The sequence below is a fragment of the Gracilinanus agilis genome, chromosome 1, assembly GCF_016433145.1.
Source record: "Gracilinanus agilis isolate LMUSP501 chromosome 1, AgileGrace, whole genome shotgun sequence".
Lineage (NCBI taxonomy): Eukaryota > Metazoa > Chordata > Mammalia > Didelphimorphia > Didelphidae > Gracilinanus > Gracilinanus agilis.
This window is the reverse complement of record NC_058130.1, coordinates 700077912-700099705: the sequence shown is the minus strand read 5'-3', so window position 1 is coordinate 700099705 and position 21794 is coordinate 700077912. Positions and strand designations below refer to the sequence as shown.

The 21794-nt window shown below is 44.4% G+C and overlaps 2 protein-coding genes across 2 annotated transcripts in view; both read left to right on the top strand.

Annotated features, from left to right (window-relative positions):
• The window catches only part of LOC123255796 (zinc finger protein 383-like), a 138638-nt gene extending 119098 nt beyond the window's left edge, over positions 1-19540 (top strand). The window contains exons 7-9 of the mRNA XM_044684530.1: positions 14302-14373; positions 19121-19293; positions 19359-19540. Of these exons, the coding sequence (XP_044540465.1) occupies positions 14302-14373; positions 19121-19293; positions 19359-19540 (427 nt within the window). The remainder of the gene's footprint in view (positions 1-14301; positions 14374-19120; positions 19294-19358) is intronic.
• Positions 19541-19645: 105 nt separating this feature from the next.
• ARC (activity regulated cytoskeleton associated protein) lies at positions 19646-20848 on the top strand. Its single transcript, XM_044658305.1, has one exon. The coding sequence runs from the start codon at positions 19646-19648 to the stop codon at positions 20846-20848; it is 1203 nt and encodes a 400-aa protein (XP_044514240.1).
• Positions 20849-21794: the final 946 nt, after the last annotated feature.

Genomic DNA, 21794 nt, shown 5'->3' with positions numbered 1-21794 from the left:
AAAGAAAGAAAGAAAGAAAGAAAGAAAGAAAGAAAGAAAGAAAGAAAGAAAGAAAGAAAGGAAGGAAGGAAGGAAGGAAGGAAGGAAGGAAGGAAGAGAGAGAAAGAATGACAGAGAGAAAGAGAAGAGGAATAGCCTCATGAATGATGTTTAAATTAACCTGGACATAGGACACTTTGGAGCATGAAATCTGTTGATGAAACCTATAAATGCTGGGCTCAGGGGAGAGAGATAAAATGGAAGTAGATAATGCTTCTTGGGTTAAAAGGCCATTGAGAAAATTTTGCAGCAATATAAAGAAAATTAAAATTATTTTCATACTGGAAAACTGTCATACATTAAGTATTTTTATAGGAACATAAGATCCAATGTCATCCTTTCATGTAACTTGAAGTTTACTATTTCATCTCATATTGGAAATGCTCTCATGGAATCTCTATTCACAATAATGCATCAAACACAGTTTAGAAAATTCAGTGGAGTAAAGAGTTGCATCATCTATCTGATACTGGCTAAGAAATCAAATGATAGATCAGCAGAATAGAGTAGATATACAAAGCTGTTGTTTAGTTGCTTTTTTTCAGCCCTGTCTCACTCTTCCTGACCTCATTTGTAGTTTTCTTGTCAAAGATCCTGGAATGGTTTGCCATGTCCTTCTCTAGCTCAATTGACAGCTGAAGAAATTGAGGCAAATAGAGTAAAGTGATTTGCTCAGGGTCACACAGCCAGTAAGTGTCTAAAATTGAATCTGAACTCCAGTTTTCCTGACTCCAGGCCTGGCACTCTATTCATTGCCCCACCTAGCTATCCTAGATATACAATACACAGTAATAAATTATTATAGTAACTTGTGTTTAATAAATGTAAAGATTTAAGGTTTTTTTGTTTTGTTTTTATAAAACCCTAGCAATGGGGATTAAGTGACTTGACCTGGGTCACACAGCTAGGAAGCATCTAAGGCCAGATTTGAACCCAAGACTTCCCATCTCTAGGCCTGGCTTTCAATCCACTGAGCTACCCAGCCGCCCCCTAAAGATTTAAGTTTTCAGGATAAGAATTCACTATTTGGTAAAAATTGTTGTGACACTAGAAAGCCATCTGGCAAAAACTAGTTAATAGGCCAATATCTTACACCATTTATCAAGATAAAGCCAAAATGGGTACATGATCATGAAGGGAGATATATATCATAAGTAAATTAAAGGAATATTATTATTTTCTATAAGATTTATGGATAAGAGAAGAATTTATGAAGGATAAATATAAAACATTATAAGATATAAAATGGATGATTTGTTTACACTAAATTAAAAGGTTTTTTAACAAATACAACTAATGTAGCCAAAATGAGAAGGAAAGCATGAAATTGGGGGCATATAGAAAGTTTCTTGGATAAAAGCTTTATATCTCAAATACATAGAGAGCTTTATCAAATTTATCAGGATATATCATTTCCCAATTGATAAAAACGGTCAAAGGATATGAACAGGTAGTTTTGAGAGGAAGAAATCAAACATATATACAAATATGTAGTCATACAAAAAAATCCATTGTCATTATTGGTTAGAGAAATGTAAATCAAAACACTTTTGAGATACCATCAGGATTGGCTAAAATGAAAGAAGGGGGAAATGGCACATATTGGAGGGGATGTGGAAAAATTAGGATACTAATACACTGTGAGTGAAATTGTGAACTGATTCAACCATTTTGAAAAACAAATCTAGAATTATGCCCAAAGACTTATAAAATTGTGTATACCCTTTGACTCAGAAACCCCACTATTAGTTCTATTTCCCAGAGTGATCAGGGAAAAAGGAAAAGAATCTGTATGTTCCAAAAATCAGAGAGAGAGAGAGAGAGAGAGAGAGAGAGAGAGAGAGAGAGAGAGAGAGAGAGAGAGAGAGAGAGAGAGAAAGAGAGAGAGAGAGAGAGAGGAAAGGAAGGAGTAGGGGGGAGTTTGATTATATAGTAAGAATACCCTAAGTTTGAATCTCACCTCTTTTACCAAGTATCAGAGTGATCATGGGCAGGTCTCTTCCCCTCCTTGCATCTCAGCTTCCTCATCCGTAAAATGATTTGAGAGGGTTCTCAGAGAGGTTCCAGCTTTTGCTGCTACTAGCCAACATCTTGACTCTAGCCCCCTCATCTGTAAAATGGGAATAACCACACCAGCTCTGCCTTTCTCAGGCTCTTATAAAGCCAGATGTCATAACAAACGTGAAAATACTTTGGAAACTGTAAAACACAATTTGGACACATAATAACAATTCACTTTTCTATAGCCATTTCCTATGTACAAAATGCTCTCTTCACAATAACCCTGTGAGGGAGAGAGAGTGAAAGCAATGATGATTCCCATTTAACAGCTGATAACAATGGGAAGCTAGGTAGCATAGTGAATAGAGTGCCAGAACTGGACTTGGGAGGTCTTGGCTTCAAATCTGGTCTCAGACACTTTCTAGCTATATGACCCTGAGCTAGTCACTTAATCCCACTTGGCTAGCTCTTGCCATTCTAGCATAGAGTTGTGACTATGACAGAAAGTAAGGATGAGAGAGAGAGAGAGAGAGAGAGAGAGAGAGAGAGAGAGAGAGAGAGGAAGAGAAGAGAAGAGAAGAGAAGAGAAGAGAAGAGAAGAGAAGAGAAGAGAAGAGAAGAGAAGAAGAGAAGTGACAGGAAGGGAAGGGAAGGGAAGGAGGAAGGGAAGGGAGAATTAGACCATCAAAAACAGAGACAGGGAGCAATGAGACAGACTGGAAGAGAAAAGAAGAATCAGAGCAGCCATGTCTCCCTGCTTGTGAAACTCCCTTGCTATTGTCCCTCTGTAGCTCAATTAGGCAGTGGGTTCAGGACTAAGGGCAATGTGTAGCTCAGTAAGGCTCAGTGGGTGACTCCTTCCTGGCTTAGTTTTCTTGGTGATCCAGCCATGGTCCTGGGAAAGTTGATGTTCCAGACACTTTGGCCAATTATTTTCTCTTCAGCAAAGGGACTCTCCTGTGAGGTTCAAGGGGGAGTTACAGTTCTTGCTTTCAGGAAGCCCTTACTCTGAAGGGGAAGATAGCTGGGGAGCTCCCAGAGTGAGGAAGGGGAATGCTGTACCTACCTTCAGGGAACCCCTGGTGTGAAGGGGAGATGTAGACTTCCTGGAAAAATAATATTAAAAAAATCCTACACTCCCAGTTTCCAAATGGCCCAGTAGAGTTAGGATATTGGGATAGGGCTGTCAGGGAGAGGTAGGGAACAGCTCAGTACTTGAGTGTTCTGGAAGAGCCTGGATGCCTTTCTGTCAGAGAGGCTGGAGAGGAGATTGAAATGTTAGGAAGAAAGTTGGACCCAAGACCCCCAGAGGACCCTTTCAGCCCTGAGACTGAAAGTGCGGTTTTTTTGTTGTTGTTGTTGTTTTGTTTTGTTTTGTTTTCAAGACTATAAGGTAAGGAGCTAGGACAGAAGCAGAGAAATGAAGTGTTCCCTTCCTTCCTCCTCTCTCAATTCCCCCCTTCCTCCCCCTTTTTCCTGAGCTCTGTAATCAGGGACCTGGAACATGTTCTTTGAATTAATTTCCTTCATCTTTTTTTTTCCTCTTTCTGTTTGGTAGGACAGACGCCTGCCCCTACAGAACAATCAGCACTGTTCTAACGGCCCCCACACCAGACCCTCCTTCCTTCCTCCCTCTCCAGCACCCTCCTTCCCCCCCCCTCCCCAGTCCTTTTCCCTTCCTTACAGATTCTGCTGTTCTGGAGGGTTCAGCTGCCTTCCTCAGGAGCAGCCCATCATCCTCAAATTTTAAGAACCTTCATTTCTTCTTTTCTTCCTCCCAGACAATCCCAGGCCCCTAAAAGACTAGGTCCACTGACAGTGGCAGGGGAAGGAGGAGACAAGACCTTAGTCCAGGAGGGATGACTAGGACACTCCTCCACAACCCCAGCCTGAGTGTTTTTGGAGCTCACATTAGAGCTGCTCCCTTTCTATATGAAGTAAAAAGGGCTTTTGTTTCTATATCTTACATAGATACATGGAAACTTAAAACTAGTAGGGAAAGCAGATATTCTTATAGCATCCCTTCACAGTGGTCATACAGCCTTTATTTTGGATACCACCAGTAATGGGGAACTCATTACCTTCCATCTTAGAATCAATAGTGTGTATTGGTTCCACAGCAGAGGGGCAGTAAGGACTAGGCAATGGAGGTTAAATAACTTGCCCAGGGTCCCTTAGGAATTGTCTAAGGTCAGATTTGGACTCAGGACCCTCCTGTCTCCAGGCCTGGTTCTCAATTCACTGAGCCACATAGTTGCCCCCAAGCCAGTGTCATCAGAGGGTGGTTTCCATCCACCCACTCTCTGTGTTATGGGTCCAGCATGCTTCTGCTGCACCATTCTGCTAGGCTAGAAGTCATTCCCTCCTAAAGCAGCCCATTCTACTTTTGGACAGTTCTGTCATCATATCTGGCAGATGTTATCCTATGACACATAGAGCCCTATACCACCACCTATCACCATCGATTTTAATAAATATTTATTAAGTACTTACTATGTGCTAAACTTTGGGGGTACAAAAGGGGTAAAAAGACAGTCTCTGCCTTCAAGGAGCTTCTTGCCTCTAGAAATGCTCCCACCATAGTATCACTTCATAGATTCTTTTTTTTTTTTTAACCCTTACCTTCAGTCCTAGAATCAATACTGTGTATTGGGTCCAAGGCAGAAGAGTGGTAAAAGCTAGGAATGGGAGTTAAACTTGAATTCTTTTTTTAAACCTTACCTTCCATCTTAGAATCAATAGTGTATATTGGTTCCAAGAGAGAAGAGTGGTATGGGTTAGGCAGTGGGGTTGTGACTTACCTAGGGTCAAGCAGCCAGGAAGTATCTGAGGTCAGATTTGAACCCAGGACTTCCCCTCTCTAGACTTGGTTCTCAGTCCACTAAGACACCTACCTGCCCCATACACTCCACTGATTCTTACCCCAAACCACCATCTTTCCTTTCTGAGTGGATTTTCTTACTGTGGCATGTGTTATTCATATGCAATGTTATTCATAGGATAAGATCATTGTTTTAGAGATGGAAGGGATCTTAGAGGTCAGAGAGTCCAACCTTCCTCGTTTTGCATATGAAGGATATAGAAGACAGAGGCTGAATGACTTGACTAGGATGACATAAATAGCCAATAAATATCAGAGGCAGCATTAGAACTCCTGATACAGGGAGGTGGTGCCTTGGATGGAATTCTGCACTCAGAGTCAAGAAACTCTGGGTCTAAATTCTGCCTCACACACTTTATGTGTCTCTGAGCAAGTTACTTAACTGACTTTGGAGTCTTCATTGGTAAAATGAAGGGGCTGGCCTTTAAGGTCCATCTGCTCTGATTCTGCAATCCATGTGGCCTTGCTGCCTTTTATCTAATCTGTTTTTCCATTCTTTCATGGAGTACTTTATTCTCTTAGATAACCTAGAGGGAAGAATAATGTTTTTCTAACCCTTTCATGCTGTTGCCTGTCAGGGACACTGACCTATACTTTATGCACAAGTAGCTTTTACTTGGCACCAGTAGAAACGCAAAGCACACTCTTCAGATGCTCCTGGAAAATGCCCTTTGTCCTCCATACTTGCTGGAACTGAAACCCTCCATTGCCTTGCACTGACATTGCCATTTGCTTATTGGACATCTTAAACTAGATGTCCCATAGGCATTTAAAATTCAACATGCCCAAACTCAATCTTTTCCCCCAACACTCCTGACTCTTCCTAACATCCCTATTACTATTGAGGGCACCTTCATCCTCCTGGTCACCCAAGTTTACACCCCAAGTGTCAAACTCCACTACTCACTGACTCTCACCCAACCTCCCCCTTCTCTTCCATATCCACTCAGCTGCCAAGTCCTGCCAGTTTCTACCTCTCTTATAAGCCCCCTTCTCTCTTTTGACACTGCTACCACTGTGATGTAGACCCTTACCATCTCACACTTGGACTCCTGGAAAAGCCTACTAGTTGTTGTCCTTGCTCCTCTCCACTCCAATCCATTATCCACTTAGCTGTCAAATGAAGATTTCTTTTTTTTTTTTTTTAAACCCTTACATTCTATTTTAGAATCAATACTGTGTATTGGCTCTAAGGCAGAAGAGCAATAAGGGCTAGGCAGTGGGGGTTAGATGACTTGCCCAGGGTCACACAACTAGGAAGTGTCTGAGGTCAGATTTGAACCCAGGTCTTCCCATCCCCAGGCCTAGTTGTCTGTCCCACTGAGCCACCTGGTTGTCCCTGAATATTTCTTTTTCTTATTTTTATTTTTAAGTTTTTTTTTCCCATGGTTACATGATTCTTGTTCTCTCCCTCTCCTCTTCCCTCCCCCATCCTGGAGCTGACAATAAATTCCACTGGGTTATACATGAATTATCACTTGATACCTATTTCCATATTATTCATTTTTGTAATAATCTTAAAACCAAAACACCAAATCATATACCCATATAACAAGTGATAAATCAAATGGTTTTTTTTTCTGCATTTCTACTCCAACAATTCTTTCTCTGGAGGTGGCTCACATTCTTTCTCATAAGTCTCTTAGAATTGTTGAATATTTCTTTTTAAAATTAATTTATTATTTCTTTTTAACATTAAAAATTTGAGTTCCAAATTATCTCCCTCTTTCCAGCCCCTGCCCCAATGAGAAGGTAAGCCAGGTTGGACTATATTGCATCCTTCTTCATCATTGCCTCCCTAGAACATTACTATTGTTCAGTCATTTCTGACTCTTCATGACCCCATTTGGGGTTTTCCTGGCAGAGATATTGTAGTGGTTTGCCATTTCCTTCTCTAGCTCATTTTACAGATGGGGAAACTGAGGCCAACAGGGTTAAGTAACTTACCCAGGCTCACACAGCTAGTAAATGTCTGAGGTCAGATTTGAACTCAGGAAGATAAGTCTTTCTGACTCCAGGCTTGGTGCTCTGTCCAATGTACCACCTAGCTACCCATCAGTAGGGGCTTCCTATCACCTCCAGGATCTGATGTACCATCCTCTTTCTGGCTTGTAAAATCCTTCAGTTTCTTACAATTCCAGCCTTCTTTCCCTTTACATTACCCTGCCCATCCCACCATGTGGACTTCCATCCAGCAACAACTGGCCTACTTGCTGTTACTCCCACATGACACTCCCATTTCCAGACTCCAGGCATTTTCACTGACTAGAACTCTCTCTCTTCTCCCCATGCCCAGAACTCTTTCCCTTCTCCTTTCTGCCTTCTGGCTTTTCTGGCTTCCTTTAAGTCTTTGCTAAAATTCTCCCTTTTGCAAGAAGCCTTTTCCAGTACTCCTAAGTTTTATTGCCATCTCTCTGAAGTTCTCTCAGATTATTATCCAATCAGATATTCATTAGATAATATCAGATTTCTGATAATTCCCCAATTTAGCCTGCATATATCCTCTCTAGCTATTTTCTTGTTCTCTTCCCCCATGAGATTATGTTCTTCAGATCAAGGACTGGTTGTTCTAGTATGTGTGTGTGTGTAATCTTTCTTTTTATCCCCGGGACTTAACACAGAGCCTGGCACATCACAATTGCTTCATAAATTCTTGTTGACTGAATGGCTGACTGTCTTCCTAATAACTCACACTGTCAACCATATGCTTGATCTAAAGGGATTCTCAAGTGACATTTTTTGGTATTGAACTTTCCTGCCTTTTCCCAGGGATCTCTAACCTTTACTCCTGATTTCTGCTTTATGATTTACAGGTTCCAGCCAATGTTCCTTCCCTCAGCTGTTGTCTGGGAGAAAGTCTTCTGCAGAAAAAGAGCTTCTATCAACTTCCCATCCTCTGCATTTCTTTTGTCTTCCTTTCAACACTGATAAAGCATCAGACATTGTCTATTTTTCTTTTTGTCTCTCCTGTACCATTGTCCAACACCCTCATTTTAGAGTAGAAGAAGCTAAGAAGGAAAATGATGTGGATCGCAGTGGGTGTGGCTTGAAATAAGATTTTACAATTATGGGAGGTCAGAGCTGGAAGGGACCTTATAAGTCATGTAGTTTCCCAACCTTAGAATCAAAAAGAGACTTTTTCCCAGGCTACCCAGCTTTTTATGTTTAATCCATCAGTCCTTTATGATTCTTCATGACCCCATCTGGGGCTTTTTTGGCAAAGATACTAGAGTAGTTTTCCATTTCCTCCTCCAGCTCATTATACAGATGAGGAAACTGAGGCAAATAGGGCTAAGTGACTTGCCCAGGGTCCCACAGCTAGTAAATGTCTGAAGGTAGATTTGAACTCAGGTCTTCTGACTCCAGGCCCTTCACTCTACCCACTACACCACTTAATTTGATAGAAATAATTTAATATTATTTCCTTGGTGTGAGTCTAGTCTCTCACCTTTGACTGGTAACTTCTGAAGGCTGGGTGTCCCTCACCTCCTTTGTTTTCTATCCCCCACCCAATATAGTTGGACCTCTGGGAAAGCTCAGTATTGCTTTCAACAGATTGATTGGCATAGCTCTGCTGAGTCAATGAAGATTCAGTTCTAACTAGTAGGTTCCCACTCAGGCAACCCCTTTGCTAGAATGTCTTACTTTTTTAGCTAACTACTCCTCAGGGAATGATTATCTTTGGGTGCTTTGAGCCCTAGGCATTCATTTGGGAGAAGATACCAAGTGGAGATGTTAGATATGGTAGGGGGGAGTAGAGAGGCCTTTATAAAGAATCTTCTGGCTCTATTAGATTCTGTGCTCCTTACAGATCAAATGCAAACCAGCGAATGCTATTAGACCCCAGTAGTTCAAATTATAGATTCCCAGAGGCTTAAAACCTTCAGACATAGAAAAATAAATTCTTAGAATCTTAAAAATCTCAAAGAATTAAAGACTCATAAAGCTTCATTAGAATTTTCAAGCCTTTAGATCCTCAGAAACATGAGGAAATATAATAGATTCAATTAGAATCCCACATTCCAGAATCTTATAAATTCTTAGAATCTCAGAGGAGAGAACCTTGGGGATCAAGGTGCTTTGGAAACTCTATGGAGCTCCAAATGTTTTTTTGTTTGTTTGTTTGTTTGTTTTCATAGAAGATTAGAATCTTTTAGAGCTGGAGGGGATTTTTAGATGAATCCAGCCCAACTTCCCTCTCAGCAAAGAAAACTCTTCCTCAAGGAAAGAGATGTACTATCCACCCCACCCACCCCAACTCTTAATCCAAAATTGGCCAGGCTAACTAGAATAAGTCACCCTAGGATCAAAGGTAATCAGCTTTGTGGTCTACTTTTAATCCCAAGCTGCTCCTCCACCATTATTGGATGTACCAGTTCATTCATTGGGGCAATCCATGGTGGGGTTGGAAGGGAAAATGGGGGAAGGGAGAGGGGATGGTCTCTGGTTTCATTCTCTGGTGTGTCCATTAGTGGAGGCAAGACAGAAGTTTGCTGAGAAGGATCCTAAGACTGATGGGATCTGAATAAAAGAGCCATGGTTTCTCCCTCATTTGGGATGAAGTCTGATTGTGAGGATTTAAGGAAATGAGAAGAGGGGGTGTTGAGCACTGAGACTCCAGCAATCAGGGGTGGCTTGACTCTCCCCTCCCCACTCACCCCTGCCCAGCTCAGCCCCCACAAGAGCTCGGTTGGTGGCCACTTTTCCAGCCACAGAATCAGGAAGGAGGTGGCTCTGGGGAAGGATGCATGCCTGCCTCTGAGGGTGATAATTGGCCAGCTATTAAGTGTTCCCACTCTCTAAGGCTCTGAAAAGACCTTGCTTTTGTGACTTCCCCATGGCTGATGTCAGTGCTGACTTTGCCTTTTACATATGTGCTTGGGCATAAAATACAGAGAGAACCTTGACTTTATCATTCCCCTTTGGGAATGAGCACTGAGCCACCAGTTTTAGCTGAACAGGGCATGAATGGCAGGGAATGTCCTACTGCTGCTGTCTTGCCTCCTAAGTCTAAGGTTTGCAGGAAGCCTCCCTTAATGAAGCCCCTTCCACTGCCCATTGCTCCTTTCCTTACAGGAGGGAGGGAGGGAACAAGCATTTATTATGTGTTAGGGCCAAAAGGATCTAAAGGATCCACTGGATCACCTGGAGAAGGAAATGGCAAACCACTCCAGTATTCATTGGGGCAGTCTATGGTGGTTTGGAAGGGGAGATGGGGGAAGGGAGAGGGGATGGTCTCTGGTTTCAACATGTGGTTTGCCTATTAGTGAAGGGAAGACAGAAGTCTGCTCAGAAGGATCCTAAGACTGATGGCATCTGAGTAAACCCTATGCCACAAACCCCATGGATAGAGCTATGGTCCAAGTGGTTATGAAGAACATGACTAGACAACAACATGCTCAAAGCTGTTCTGAGCTCTTTAGAAATATCTCACTTGATCCTCGGGGGATGGAACAGTAAGTGGATTGGCCTTTGATTTAGGCTCAACCTGGATCTTCCTTCTATTTCGCACATTTATTATCTGTGAAACCCCATCCCTGAATCTCTGAGCCTCAGCTTCTCCCTCTGAAAAATGGGGATGATAATGCCTGTGGTACCTATTGTATAGGATTGCTAAAGTATGTAAAGCACTTCATAAACTTTAAGGTACTTGGTGAATATTAACAAGTTATTCTCAGGCTGGTCTCAGGAGTTCAAATCCTGGCTCTGACTTTTTGTTCTTGGACAAGTCCCTTTCTTCTCTCTGGGTCTCAGTTTCTACATCTGTTAAATGAGTGGGGTCAGAATAAAATTCCTTGTGTGTATGGGTTGGATTGCATAGCTATTCAAGTGCTTTCCAACTTTGATGTTTTGTGGTTCTGGGATTCCTTTTCAGACTTGACCTTCAGTATTCTCTGTACATTTGTGGTGGGAGTGTGAGAGGAAGAAGATGGCCTGGTGGATGACTAGGTGGGAAGGTGGAAACAGGGTCTGGGTTACTCTGAGTAGAGCTAGGTATGTATGTGAGCTTGTGCAGATTTGTCCATTTGGCCAGCTCAAGCCCTCAGGGTACAAATTAAAATGCTGAGTGGATCATGCCATATAGGGCATGGTCACTGGTGTTCTCCAAGTCCAGAGGATTCAGAGTCAAAGGAAGAAGGAAAGAGGGGAGAGGAGAAGAGAAAATTGGGTTGGAGGAAACATGGTTGCTGCCTTCCAGGATGTGAAAGGTTAATTATGTGGAATAAGGATTAAAACTTGTGTTTGACCCTTGAGGGTAGAAAATGGAGCTGTGGGTAGAATATCATAAATAGGAATTCTCAGAGATTTCCTTACTATTATTAGAGCTACCTAAAATAAAATAGGCTATCTGGATAGGTAGTGAGTTTCTCATCACTAGAGGTGTTGAAGAAGAAGGAGAAGCCACATAATTATTTTCTTTTTTTCTTTAAAAAAAACCTTACCTTCCTTCTTAGTATCAATACTGTGTATTGTTTCTAAGGCAGAAGAGCAGTAAGGGCTAGGCAATGGGGGTTAAGTGACTTGCCCAGGGTCACTGGGAAGTGTCTGAGGTCATATTTGAACCCAGGACCTCCCATCTCTAGGCTTGGTTTTCAATTCACTGAGCCACCTAGCTGCCACTGCCCCTTTACACAATCATTTTCCAGAGGGACCCAGAGAGGACATTGCTTTTTGTGTTGGGGTTGGAGTAGGATATCTTCTAAGGACCCACTCAGCTTTTTCATTTTAGACTCATACAATAACTGATGGGATTTTCTAGTCCCAGGTAGCTTGAATTGCCTAAGACCAGATGCTGTTCTCTTCCCTGTCCATTTGCTGCTTCTCCTGCCTCTCTAACCCTGGGCACATACCTCCCTTCTTCTCTTTTCTCTGAAACTGGTGAATTTCATATTTGTAAAAGAATGGAAAGTATTCAATTCAAACCATACCTGAACAAAATCCCCTGAAATCTCCTTAGCAGGTGGTCCTCTGGCCTCTGTCAGAAGAGCTCTAGGGATGGGGAGCTCATTACTGTGATGGAGAACCTATTCCATTGCCCTGCTCTGTGTGCCTGCCTCACTATTCTGGAAACCTTGGAATATTCCAGTTGTCATTTTTATAATTTCTTTCTCTTCCTCTCTCTGTCCCTGGCTCAGATTCCTTCCTCCCTGTCTTTCTAGCAGGTTCCCCCTGCCCTTCTTCTCTCCTTCTCAGCCCACCCACTTGCCTTTAATTAGAAATGCCAGGAGAATGGTTTTCAGAGTATTTTTTGCCAGCAAGACATTCCCCTTGGGGGCGGGAAGCCCAGAAAGAGAAGGCGGTGGAGGGGAGAAACAACAGGCAAGAAGGTGGGAGACTGGGCCAGTGCCAAAAGAAAGGAGCAAAGGAAATAGAGAGAGAGTCTCACATGAAATGAATTTCAGACTTGTACCTTATCCCAAACTCAAATGCCTGAACCCTCGGGGGTCGGGGTGTGGTAGCATCATTCAGACAGGGAGACTGGGTGATTATAGTATGTGAGGTCTGACACTGTACAAGCCCGTGAATGAGTATTCGTGTGTGTGTGTGTGTGTGTGTGTGTGTGTGTGTGTGTGTGTGTGTAAAGTGGGTGTGAGCAAATGGCTATGACTATGTGAGCTTGAGAAGGAATGGATGCATTACCTGGGTGACTTTAGACAAATCCTCCCGCTATCAGTACAAAGAAGACATTAAAGCAGATGGCTCCAGTGGTTTCTTTTAGCACCAAATCCATGATCATGTATGTGGGTGTGGGTGTGTGACTATGTCTCTGTATGCATGGGCATAGGAGAGCCTAGATATACAAATGCAGGTATCTAAGATGGTATGTGTGATTCTGTGTGCACAAGTGTGACAGTGACTGTGTGTATGACTGTGTATGTGTGACTCATAAACTGTTAGAGCTGGAAGGAATCTTGCAGATTTGTTCTAGAGCCGTAAACATTTTACAGATAAGGAAACTGAGGCCCAGAATGTATAAGTGACTCATTGGTAGGTAGTGGGTCAGTGATAGAATTGGTGTTAGATCTCAAATGTAGGACTGTATGAGTAAACTCTGTGTGACCATGGGTTCAAACACATGTTTATGTTGTTCATGTACATGCCTAAATGTCAGTGTGTATGTGTAACCCTGTGTGCATGTGGCTGTGGGCTCTGTATGGCTGTGTGTGTGTGTGTGTGTGTGTGTGTGTGTGTGTGTGTGTGTGAGAGAGAGAGAGACAGAGAGACAGAGAGACAGAGAGAAAGAGACAGTAACAGAGAGAGAGACAGAAACAGAGAGAAATAGAGGGAAAGAGACAGCATAATAGAGAGAGCGATAAAAAGAGAGAGAGAAAGAGAAACAGAGAGTGAAAGAGAAACAGACAGAGACAGAAGCAGAAACAGAGAGAGATAGAGGGAAAAAGACAGCATAATAGAGAGAGCAATAGAAAGACAGAGAGAGAGAGAGAGAGAGAGAGAGAGAGAGAGAGAGAGAGAGAGAGAGAGAGAGAAGAGACAGAGTGAAAGAGAGACAGACAGAAAGAGACAGAGGCAGAAACAGAGAAAGAGAAAGACAGAGAAACAAAGAGAGTGAAAGAGACAGGAAGAGACAGAGAAACAGAGAGAATGAGTCAGAAAGATAGAGACAGACAGACAGACAAAAATACAGAGAGACAGAGAGAGGAGGAAGTGTCCTCCCATTGGCACCAGGCTTATATGTCATTTACCACTCAAACTCATGAGAACAAGTCTATGGGGAAAGGGACCTGGGAAGAGGGAAGGAGGGCTCAGAAATCCTTGTCCTTCCCAAGCCTATGCCCCTGCCTGCTCTTTTGGACTAAAATTCTAGACTTCAGGGAACCCTTACCCTGTCCCAGTTCCCCCTGCCTTTCTCTTCCCCGGGGCAGGCTGTGGTGGGGTAGGTGACTGGGGTGGTGGTGTCCACCTGCCTTCATCCAGATCCAGGTGAAATTCCCTTCCTCCCTTCCTCCCTCCCCCCTCTTTCTCTTCCTCCTTCTCCTCTGGGGCTGTCACTGAAGATGAGGCAGGGATGGGAGGGGAGAGGAGGGAAGGAGGAGACAGAAGGGAATCTATGCTTCCGTCTCATGAGTTCTTGGCCTTTTATGGTGTGCTTCCCGGGAACTGCCTGCGTGGGGGTGACCACGGAAGCAGCTGATTCAGGCTGAGTGAGGAAACAGGGAAGGCTGTGGCAGCAGCAAGAGGCAGTGCCAGCTCCAGAGGGTGGACTTAATTGGGTGGAGAAAGTCTTGGCTTCATTTCTCCACAGAAAGTCTCTGAAACTGGGGCCTGAGCCAGGGCCACTGAGCAGCCCCAGAGGGATGGTGCAGGCCTGGGCTGGGGTAGGACAATGGGTTCTCTTACTGTCTGTGCACCTTCAACAGGATCTGTGAACCTAGGAGCTGCTCCCATGTTGCCACTGATTACCTCGTGTCAGCTACCATGACAGGAGGCAGGTGGGTCAGAGGAGAGAGCCCTTCGCTCAGAGTGAAGACACCTACAGTCCAGATTCCAATTTGCAATAAAACTTTCTCTGTGACCCCACTCTCCAAGCCTTCACTTTTCACTTCTGTAAAGACAGAATAGCATCTATTTTGCCTGTGTCCCCAGTGTACTTTAGTTGTTCAACAAAATGTAGAGGGAAACACAGGGGTCCTGAGGTCCTGAGTTCAAATCTTTCACCTTCTTCATCATTTTTTTACCTCTCCAAGGTTCCTTCTGTATCAGATATTCTGAGATTCTAAATTCAGTCTTTGACACATTATAACTCTATAACTGGGGTGAATTATCTCTCCCAGCCTCAGTTTCCTCACTTGTCCAGTGGACATGATAAAGCATAGACTGTCTTTTTCACAGAATCATGAGCAAAGACCTTGAAATCTTGAAAGAAGACCCAAGATCAGATCAGCTTATTGTTCAGTCATTTCAGTCCATCTCTTCTAGCAGTTCTCATTTCTATAGATGGACTAATCATGCATTGAGCTTGAGAGACAATAGAGAGATAGACCTAGAAATGCATTGATACCCTGGAAATAGTAAAGAAGACAACTGCCAGCGAAGGGGTGTTAACCTATACAGAGTACTGACAGCAGAAAGACAAAGGACACAAATCACATGAGAAAAGAAGATATTAATGGGTTGTAATCTGTAGAAGAGAAGAGATTACTCACATCGTTGATTTCCATCAAGAATCAAGCATTCATTTAGTGCCTACCATATACCAGGCAAAGGCAAAACATTCCCTACCCTCAAGGAACTCAAAATCTGTTGGAGAAGGGCAGTGGATCAGTGGAAAGATGGCCAAGCCTGGAGTCAGGAGGACATGAGTTCAATTCTGGCCTCAGATACTGCCTAGCTGTGTGACCCTGGGCAAGTCACTTAACCCCAGTTGTCTAGCCCTTACCACTCTTCTGCCTTGGCATTGATTCTTAGTGTCGATTCTAAGACAGAAGGTAAGTGTTCAAAAATTAAATTTAAAAAAATCTGTTTTGGAGAGACAACGTGTAAAAAATAAGGTATGTATGCAGGAAAAATTGGAGATAATCTCAGAGGGAAAGCATCAAGATTAAGGAAGACTGGAAAGATTTCTTACAAAAGGGAGAACTGAGTTTAGACTTGAAGCCAAAAAATGGAAATGAAGAGAGGGAAAATTCTAGGCAAGGGAGACAGCCAGTGAAAATGCACAATTAAGAATCTAGTCATGTAAACATAAGATTATATCTTATACATCTAGAGTTGGAAGGGACTTCAGATAGAATCTAACTCCTTAATTTTATAGATGAGGAAACTGAGGCTAGGGAAGGTAGAAACTGCTCAAGTAATATTAGCAGTTAAGTGCATATTAAGGATTATTATTGTTCTTATCTGAATAAACCCCACTTAGTAATAGTCTGACCTCACATCTACATAGCAAATCACTCCTCTCACAATATCTCTGAGTTAGATTGTGCAAAAGTTATGATCACCATTTCATAGAAAAGGAAACTGAGGCTTAGAGAAGTTGTGATTTGTCCATGATTGTTTAATGTATGAGGTATAATTTTTTTCCAGGTCTGCTGGCTCCATAGATCTCATCCACTTCTTCCGCCTCTCAAATCAAACCTGACCATCAAAAGCCTAATTTTACATAAAAGAGAAAAAGAGAGTGAAAGTGAAAAGTTTGGGTGAGGATGATTTTTTTCCACAAAGAATTGTCTTCCTTTATCTTCCCCAAATTCATTTTGGGGGCTCTTGAAATAGTAAACTTCCTTAGGGCCATTTGCACAAATGAATAATTAGCCAACTAGTAGATTGGATTCAATTTACATAGATTTGCATGCCACTTTTTGGAGCTACAAAGATTTGAATGTGTGATACACCCACCCCTTCCTCCCTATCTATATAACTGAAGATATTTGCATAGATGGGATGTGACTGGAAGTGTAAGCCTCAAAGTACTTGGGAAATGGAAACTGGAGACAAACTTTCTCTGTATGTGGGTTCAGGTAGATGCTTCTGTCTGTGTGCTCATGTAGGTTCAATTCAGGAGGCTAGAAACTTCAGATATTAACACACAAGGGAAGCAGGGGTTGTCAAAGCCCAGAGGAGTTGGGAAGGTATCTCAGGGACCTCTTTGGTTAGTTTGGGAAGAAAGGAAGGAAGCAGAGTAGTGAGAGAAGGCTTGGTAGGAATGATTTCTTTCTTTAGCTATCTGTGTCTGTTTTCTTCTTCAACTCTTTTGTGATGGGGCTCCATGAAAAGGCCTTGGGGCTGGGAATATGAAGGTCTTGGTTCTAACTTTCTTAGAAGCTTCCTGTGTCATTTCAAGGTAGAATAAACACATCTGGTTCACCTCTGCAAACACACGCCTAGCCCCAGGATTCTTCCCTACATCATACTGTTCTTGAAAAGGTGGAAAGACTTAGGATCCTCCAGTAACTCACTGATTTAGAATTGAAAGAATCCTTAAGGTCTTCTAGTTTAAACACCCCACTTTGCATTTGAGAACACTGAGACCCAGAGAAAGGAAGTACTTGTTGCAATTGCATAGATAGCAAGTAACAGAGTTAAAATTTGAACCCATGTTATCTTATTCCAAATCAATTGCTTTTTCTACTTCATCATGCTCTACATAGGTGAAGGGTCCATGAAGCTGTTTTTGTTTTTTAAACAGTATTTTTCTAACAGTATCTCAATACAGTTGGTTCTTTGTTAATCTTTGTATTTTATTTTATGAATTTATAAGTATGATTCTGAGAAGGTAATCAGAGTGGGGGGGGGGGCCCATGATACAAACAAGCTTCAGAACCCTTACTCTAGAATTGTTAGGCAAATGGTGAATGGTGGTACATGCATTCAAAGAGGGTGTACACACCAATAAAGATGCTGAATCAGTACCCCAATCTAGGAAGAGCACAAAGTTTTGCCCATAATAGGTGTTCATTAACATATGAACATATACTGAGTTGAATTAAGAGCCAAGGATTTGAGTTCTATTTCCAACTCATTCACTAATTTGTTTTGTGACTTTGATCGCCACTTTCCTTTTGCCTAGAGGCAGCTAGGTAATCCATTGCTGGGCTCTGAAGTGAAGAAGATCTCAAGTTCAAATTCTGGCTTAGACACTCCCTAATTGTATTATGTAATCTTGTGCAAATAATTTCTGCTCTGTCTGCTTTGGTTTCCTCATCTGCAAAATGGGGATAACAATAGGACCTACCTGTTAGGATTGTTTATGAGGACCAAAGGAGACAATACATGTAGAATCTTTGCAAACCTTAAACTGTTATATAAGTGCTAGCTATTATCTTTATTATTGTTATTTTCTGGAATTGATTATGATCATCTCTAAGGTCCCTTTCAGCTTTAACATTCTATGGCCTAAGGTCTCAGCTCTGCTTTTCTTCCCTTCCAGCTCTGACATTCTAAGTTCTGTAGTTCTCTGATTCCATATGAACTGGGGGCAGGCCAGTGACAGCGTGGGCTAGGGGGTGCAGAGTATGTTGAATGGCTCATTGGTACAGAAAGGAGGCCACATTACTTGCCTGGTGAATAAGCATCAGAAAATAGCCCACCTGTCCTCTGTCCCTGGTGCTGACTTGTAAAAAGGAACCCACTAAACATTTCAAATGCTGTGCCTTCAATTCCCTGGCTAGTCACAAAGGTCACTTGCTGTGTTCTCACCAGCCTTCCCTCCTTGCCCCCATTCTCACCCCCAGACAATCTGGATCCTCATTGTGTCCTAGAGTGTCAGGGCAAGAGGGGAATTTCAAACATGGTCTAATGTAACCTACTGCTTATAGATGTTGAAACAAAGGGCTAGGAACTCTAAAGTGACTTCCTAAAGGTTGCACAACTAGTTGTGGGACAGAGCCAGGTCTGGACCCCAGCCCAGATGACTTGATCCTGATGTTCAGCAATCTCTTTCATATTGGAAGCAGGGGTTGGGGCAGGATTGAAAGAGGGAGAGAGAGACAGTCAGAGATGGAGAAGGGGAGAGACAGAGAGAGACATAAAGAAGCTGAGTCATATAGGGAGGAAGAGGAGAGGAGCCCTACTCCTGTCTTCCTGCACTGTCTGCTTACCTTGTTCTCCAAAAGCCCCCAGCCTTGGTTTTCCCTGACCTTCCCCTATCCCAACACAGAATTCATCTGATGACCTTCTGATTTCCCAAATCAAATACAATTATTGTTCATGACTCATAGTTCATTAGAGCTCAAAGTTATCTATCCCTCAATTTATTGAGGGAGAAACTGAGGCACAGAGTGGTCCCACAGCTGATATTCAGTCAGTGGCAGAACCAGAAGTACACTGGAACCCAAGGCAGCATTCTTTCCATTCCCCAAGCAGCCTCTTGCACACATCAACTACACGTGTCCCTTGGAAGTCCAGATGGAAGGTCTAGGAGGGTTGACCCGGCTCTGGGAAGGGCTGGGGGCTGAGGTGAGAGGTGTGGGTGGTTCTCTGGCCCCAAGGCCCCAACCTTCTTCAGCCCTAGGAGTTAAGCGGGGGAAGAGCATAATGACAGGGTTGGCGGTGTAAATCCTTTGGCTTGGTGAATAACTAAGAGCCTTTTCCCTCCTCCCCCCCCTCCCTTTCGGACTCTGAAAAGGAAGGTGGGGATTAGTCATCCATCCATCTGAACCGTGTGTGTGTGTGTGTGTGTGTGTGTGTGTGTGTGTGTGTGTGTGCAGTATATTTTTTTTCCCTCCTTTCTCTCTCTAGCTCCGGCTCTGGGGGAGTGTTTGAGTGGGCGCCGGGAAAAAGGAGGGGCTTCACTCAGCAGTTGGGGAGGGGGGGCCGCCTGGCAGGGCCTCGGTACCCGCCACCAATAGGAGCAGGAGTTCCAGGAGCCAGGCCGCCCACGTGCGGGGAGCCCGGCTGTATAAAGCCGGGAGGTAGCGGGAAGGGAGGCAGGCTACCCAGCTAGAAGCATCATCAGCTTTAGCTGAGAGCCTGGGAGCTGCGGCAAGCGGCGGCGAGAGCCGGATCTGCCAGCTACCAGCAGCCCCTATCACCTGTGGAGCCCCGAGCCTGGCGCGCACTCGCGGATCTCTGCAGACCACCCTGATTTCCTGCTCTTTCCGGAATTTCTTCAAGGAGCCCAGAAGAGAAGGGGTTTTGCTTTGCCAAGAAGACGATTAACCCCTTTGAGGATCCGGGCTACTGAGGAGACAGACTGCTGAGCTCGGACCGCTACTGTGGGCCCGGGAGGAATTTGCCCTGTCCGTTTCTCTACAGACCCAAGGAATGGAGCTGGAGCACCTGAGCAGTGGGGGCCTCCATACCTACCATGGTCCCCGGGGCGGGCCAGCGGCCAAGCCCAACGTGATCCTGCAGATCGGGAAGTGCCGGGCAGAAATGTTGGAGCACGTAAGGAAAACTCACCGGCACCTGCTCACTGAGGTGTCCAAGCAGGTGGAGAGGGAGTTGAAAGGCTTGCACAGGTCAGTGGGGAAGCTGGAGAATAATTTGGATGGCTATGTCCCTACCGGTGACTCGCAGCGATGGAAGAAGTCCATCAAGGCCTGCCTGTCCCGGTGCCAGGAGACCATTGCCCACCTGGAGCGATGGGTGAAGAGGGAGATGAATGTGTGGCGGGAGGTTTTCTACCGGCTGGAGAAGTGGGCCGACCGGCTGGAATCCATGGGAGGCAAGTACCCAGTGAGTGGAGAGCCCACTCGCCAGACGGTCTCTGTTGGTGTGGGGGGCCCCGAAAGCTACTGCCAGGAAACTGATCCCTATGACTACACAGTGAGTCCCTATGCCATAACCCCGCCTACACCAGCAGGAGTAACTGCGGGAGGAGAGGCCATAAGCCATGAGCCCTCGGACATCCAGCAGTATCCACCCTGGAGCTCAACCACTGAGGATGGGACCCTGAGTCCTGGTGTAGACACTCAGATTTTTGAGGATCCCCGGGAGTTCCTCAGCCATCTAGAAGAATATTTGAAACAGGTCGGAGGGACTGAAGAGTACTGGCTGTCCCAGATCCAGAACCACATGAATGGCCCAGCCAAGAAGTGGTGGGAATACAAACAGGGATCTGTGAAGAACTGGGTGGAATTCAAGAAGGAATTCTTGCAGTACAGCGAGGGGACTCTCACCCGGGATGCTATTAAGAGGGAGCTGGACCTGCCCCAGAAACAAGGAGAGCCTCTGGACCAATTCCTCTGGCGTAAGAGAGACCTTTACCAGACCCTCTATGTGGATGCTGATGAGGAAGAGATCATCCAGTATGTGGTGGGCACCCTTCAGCCCAAACTCAAACATTTCCTCCGACACCCACTGCCCAAGACCCTTGAGCAGCTGATCCAGAGAGGCCAGGAGGTCCAAGAAGGACTGGAGCAGGGGGAGGACCCCATCGAACAGCAAACCCAGTCGGAGGACAATGATGAATCACTCACCCCAGCTATCGAATCCCTTGCCAGTGATGGGACCCAGCCCGAGTAGAGGTGGTGGTGGCCACCTCCCAGCCCTTGTTAGCCCCTTCGTCCTGGACACCCCCTCCCCTTCTGGGTGTCCCCTTCTGGGATCACTTGATTGAGGATTCTCCCAGATGTCCTAATTTCCCAGGGGCAGCTTGTGCTGTCTTGCCAGGAAGTGTTGGCAGTCAGCCCTGTCCCCCAGCGGGATTGGCACTTGATGGACTTGGACACTTTGGGAGACAAGACTCATGCAGTAGGGGTTTTCCCACCACCCTGCCCACACTCTACCCGCTCCTAGAATTTTCCATAGTTTCACACAGGATCACCTCTCTCTCCTCCTCAGCTGCCTGAAGGCAGAGGTTTAGCCTTCCTCTTTCCTTCTCAGCCTTTAGCCAGTCTGGTGTATCTCTCCTTCATTTCCTCCATCCACTCCCCATCACTCTCCCCACCCCCTATGGTTCTACAAAGAGTTTCACCTCCTCCCACATGAAACTCTTTCCAATCAAGAGTCCAGACACTGGCCTTGATATGTCTTCTTCCTCCCTCACCTCACTCCTGCCCTTCTCCCATTGGCCACTAGCCAAAGGGGACATGGAGAGTAGCTGGATTATATGAAGAACTGGCAGTGAGCCAGCTGGCTGTTCAGAACCAGAACTCTAAGATCATCAGAGAAGAAACAGTGAAAGAAAAAAACCCCACTGCTTTCCTACACTTCCCCTTCATGTGGTGAGAATCAGGGGTTCGTGGTTGTTCTGCACCTGCCGTGGCAACTGGCATCCTCCTCAACTTCCTCAGAGAAGATGTAAAGTCTTTCCAGTGATGACAGCAGCAATGGGTGCTTGGAGATCCTGATGCTTCCTGCAGTCTAAAGGTGAGACTCTCTCCCCTGTAGAAGGAATCAGAGAATCCTAGAATGTCAGAGCTAAGAGAGGAGATTTTAGAGAAGATTTTAGAAATGAGGCAGATTACCC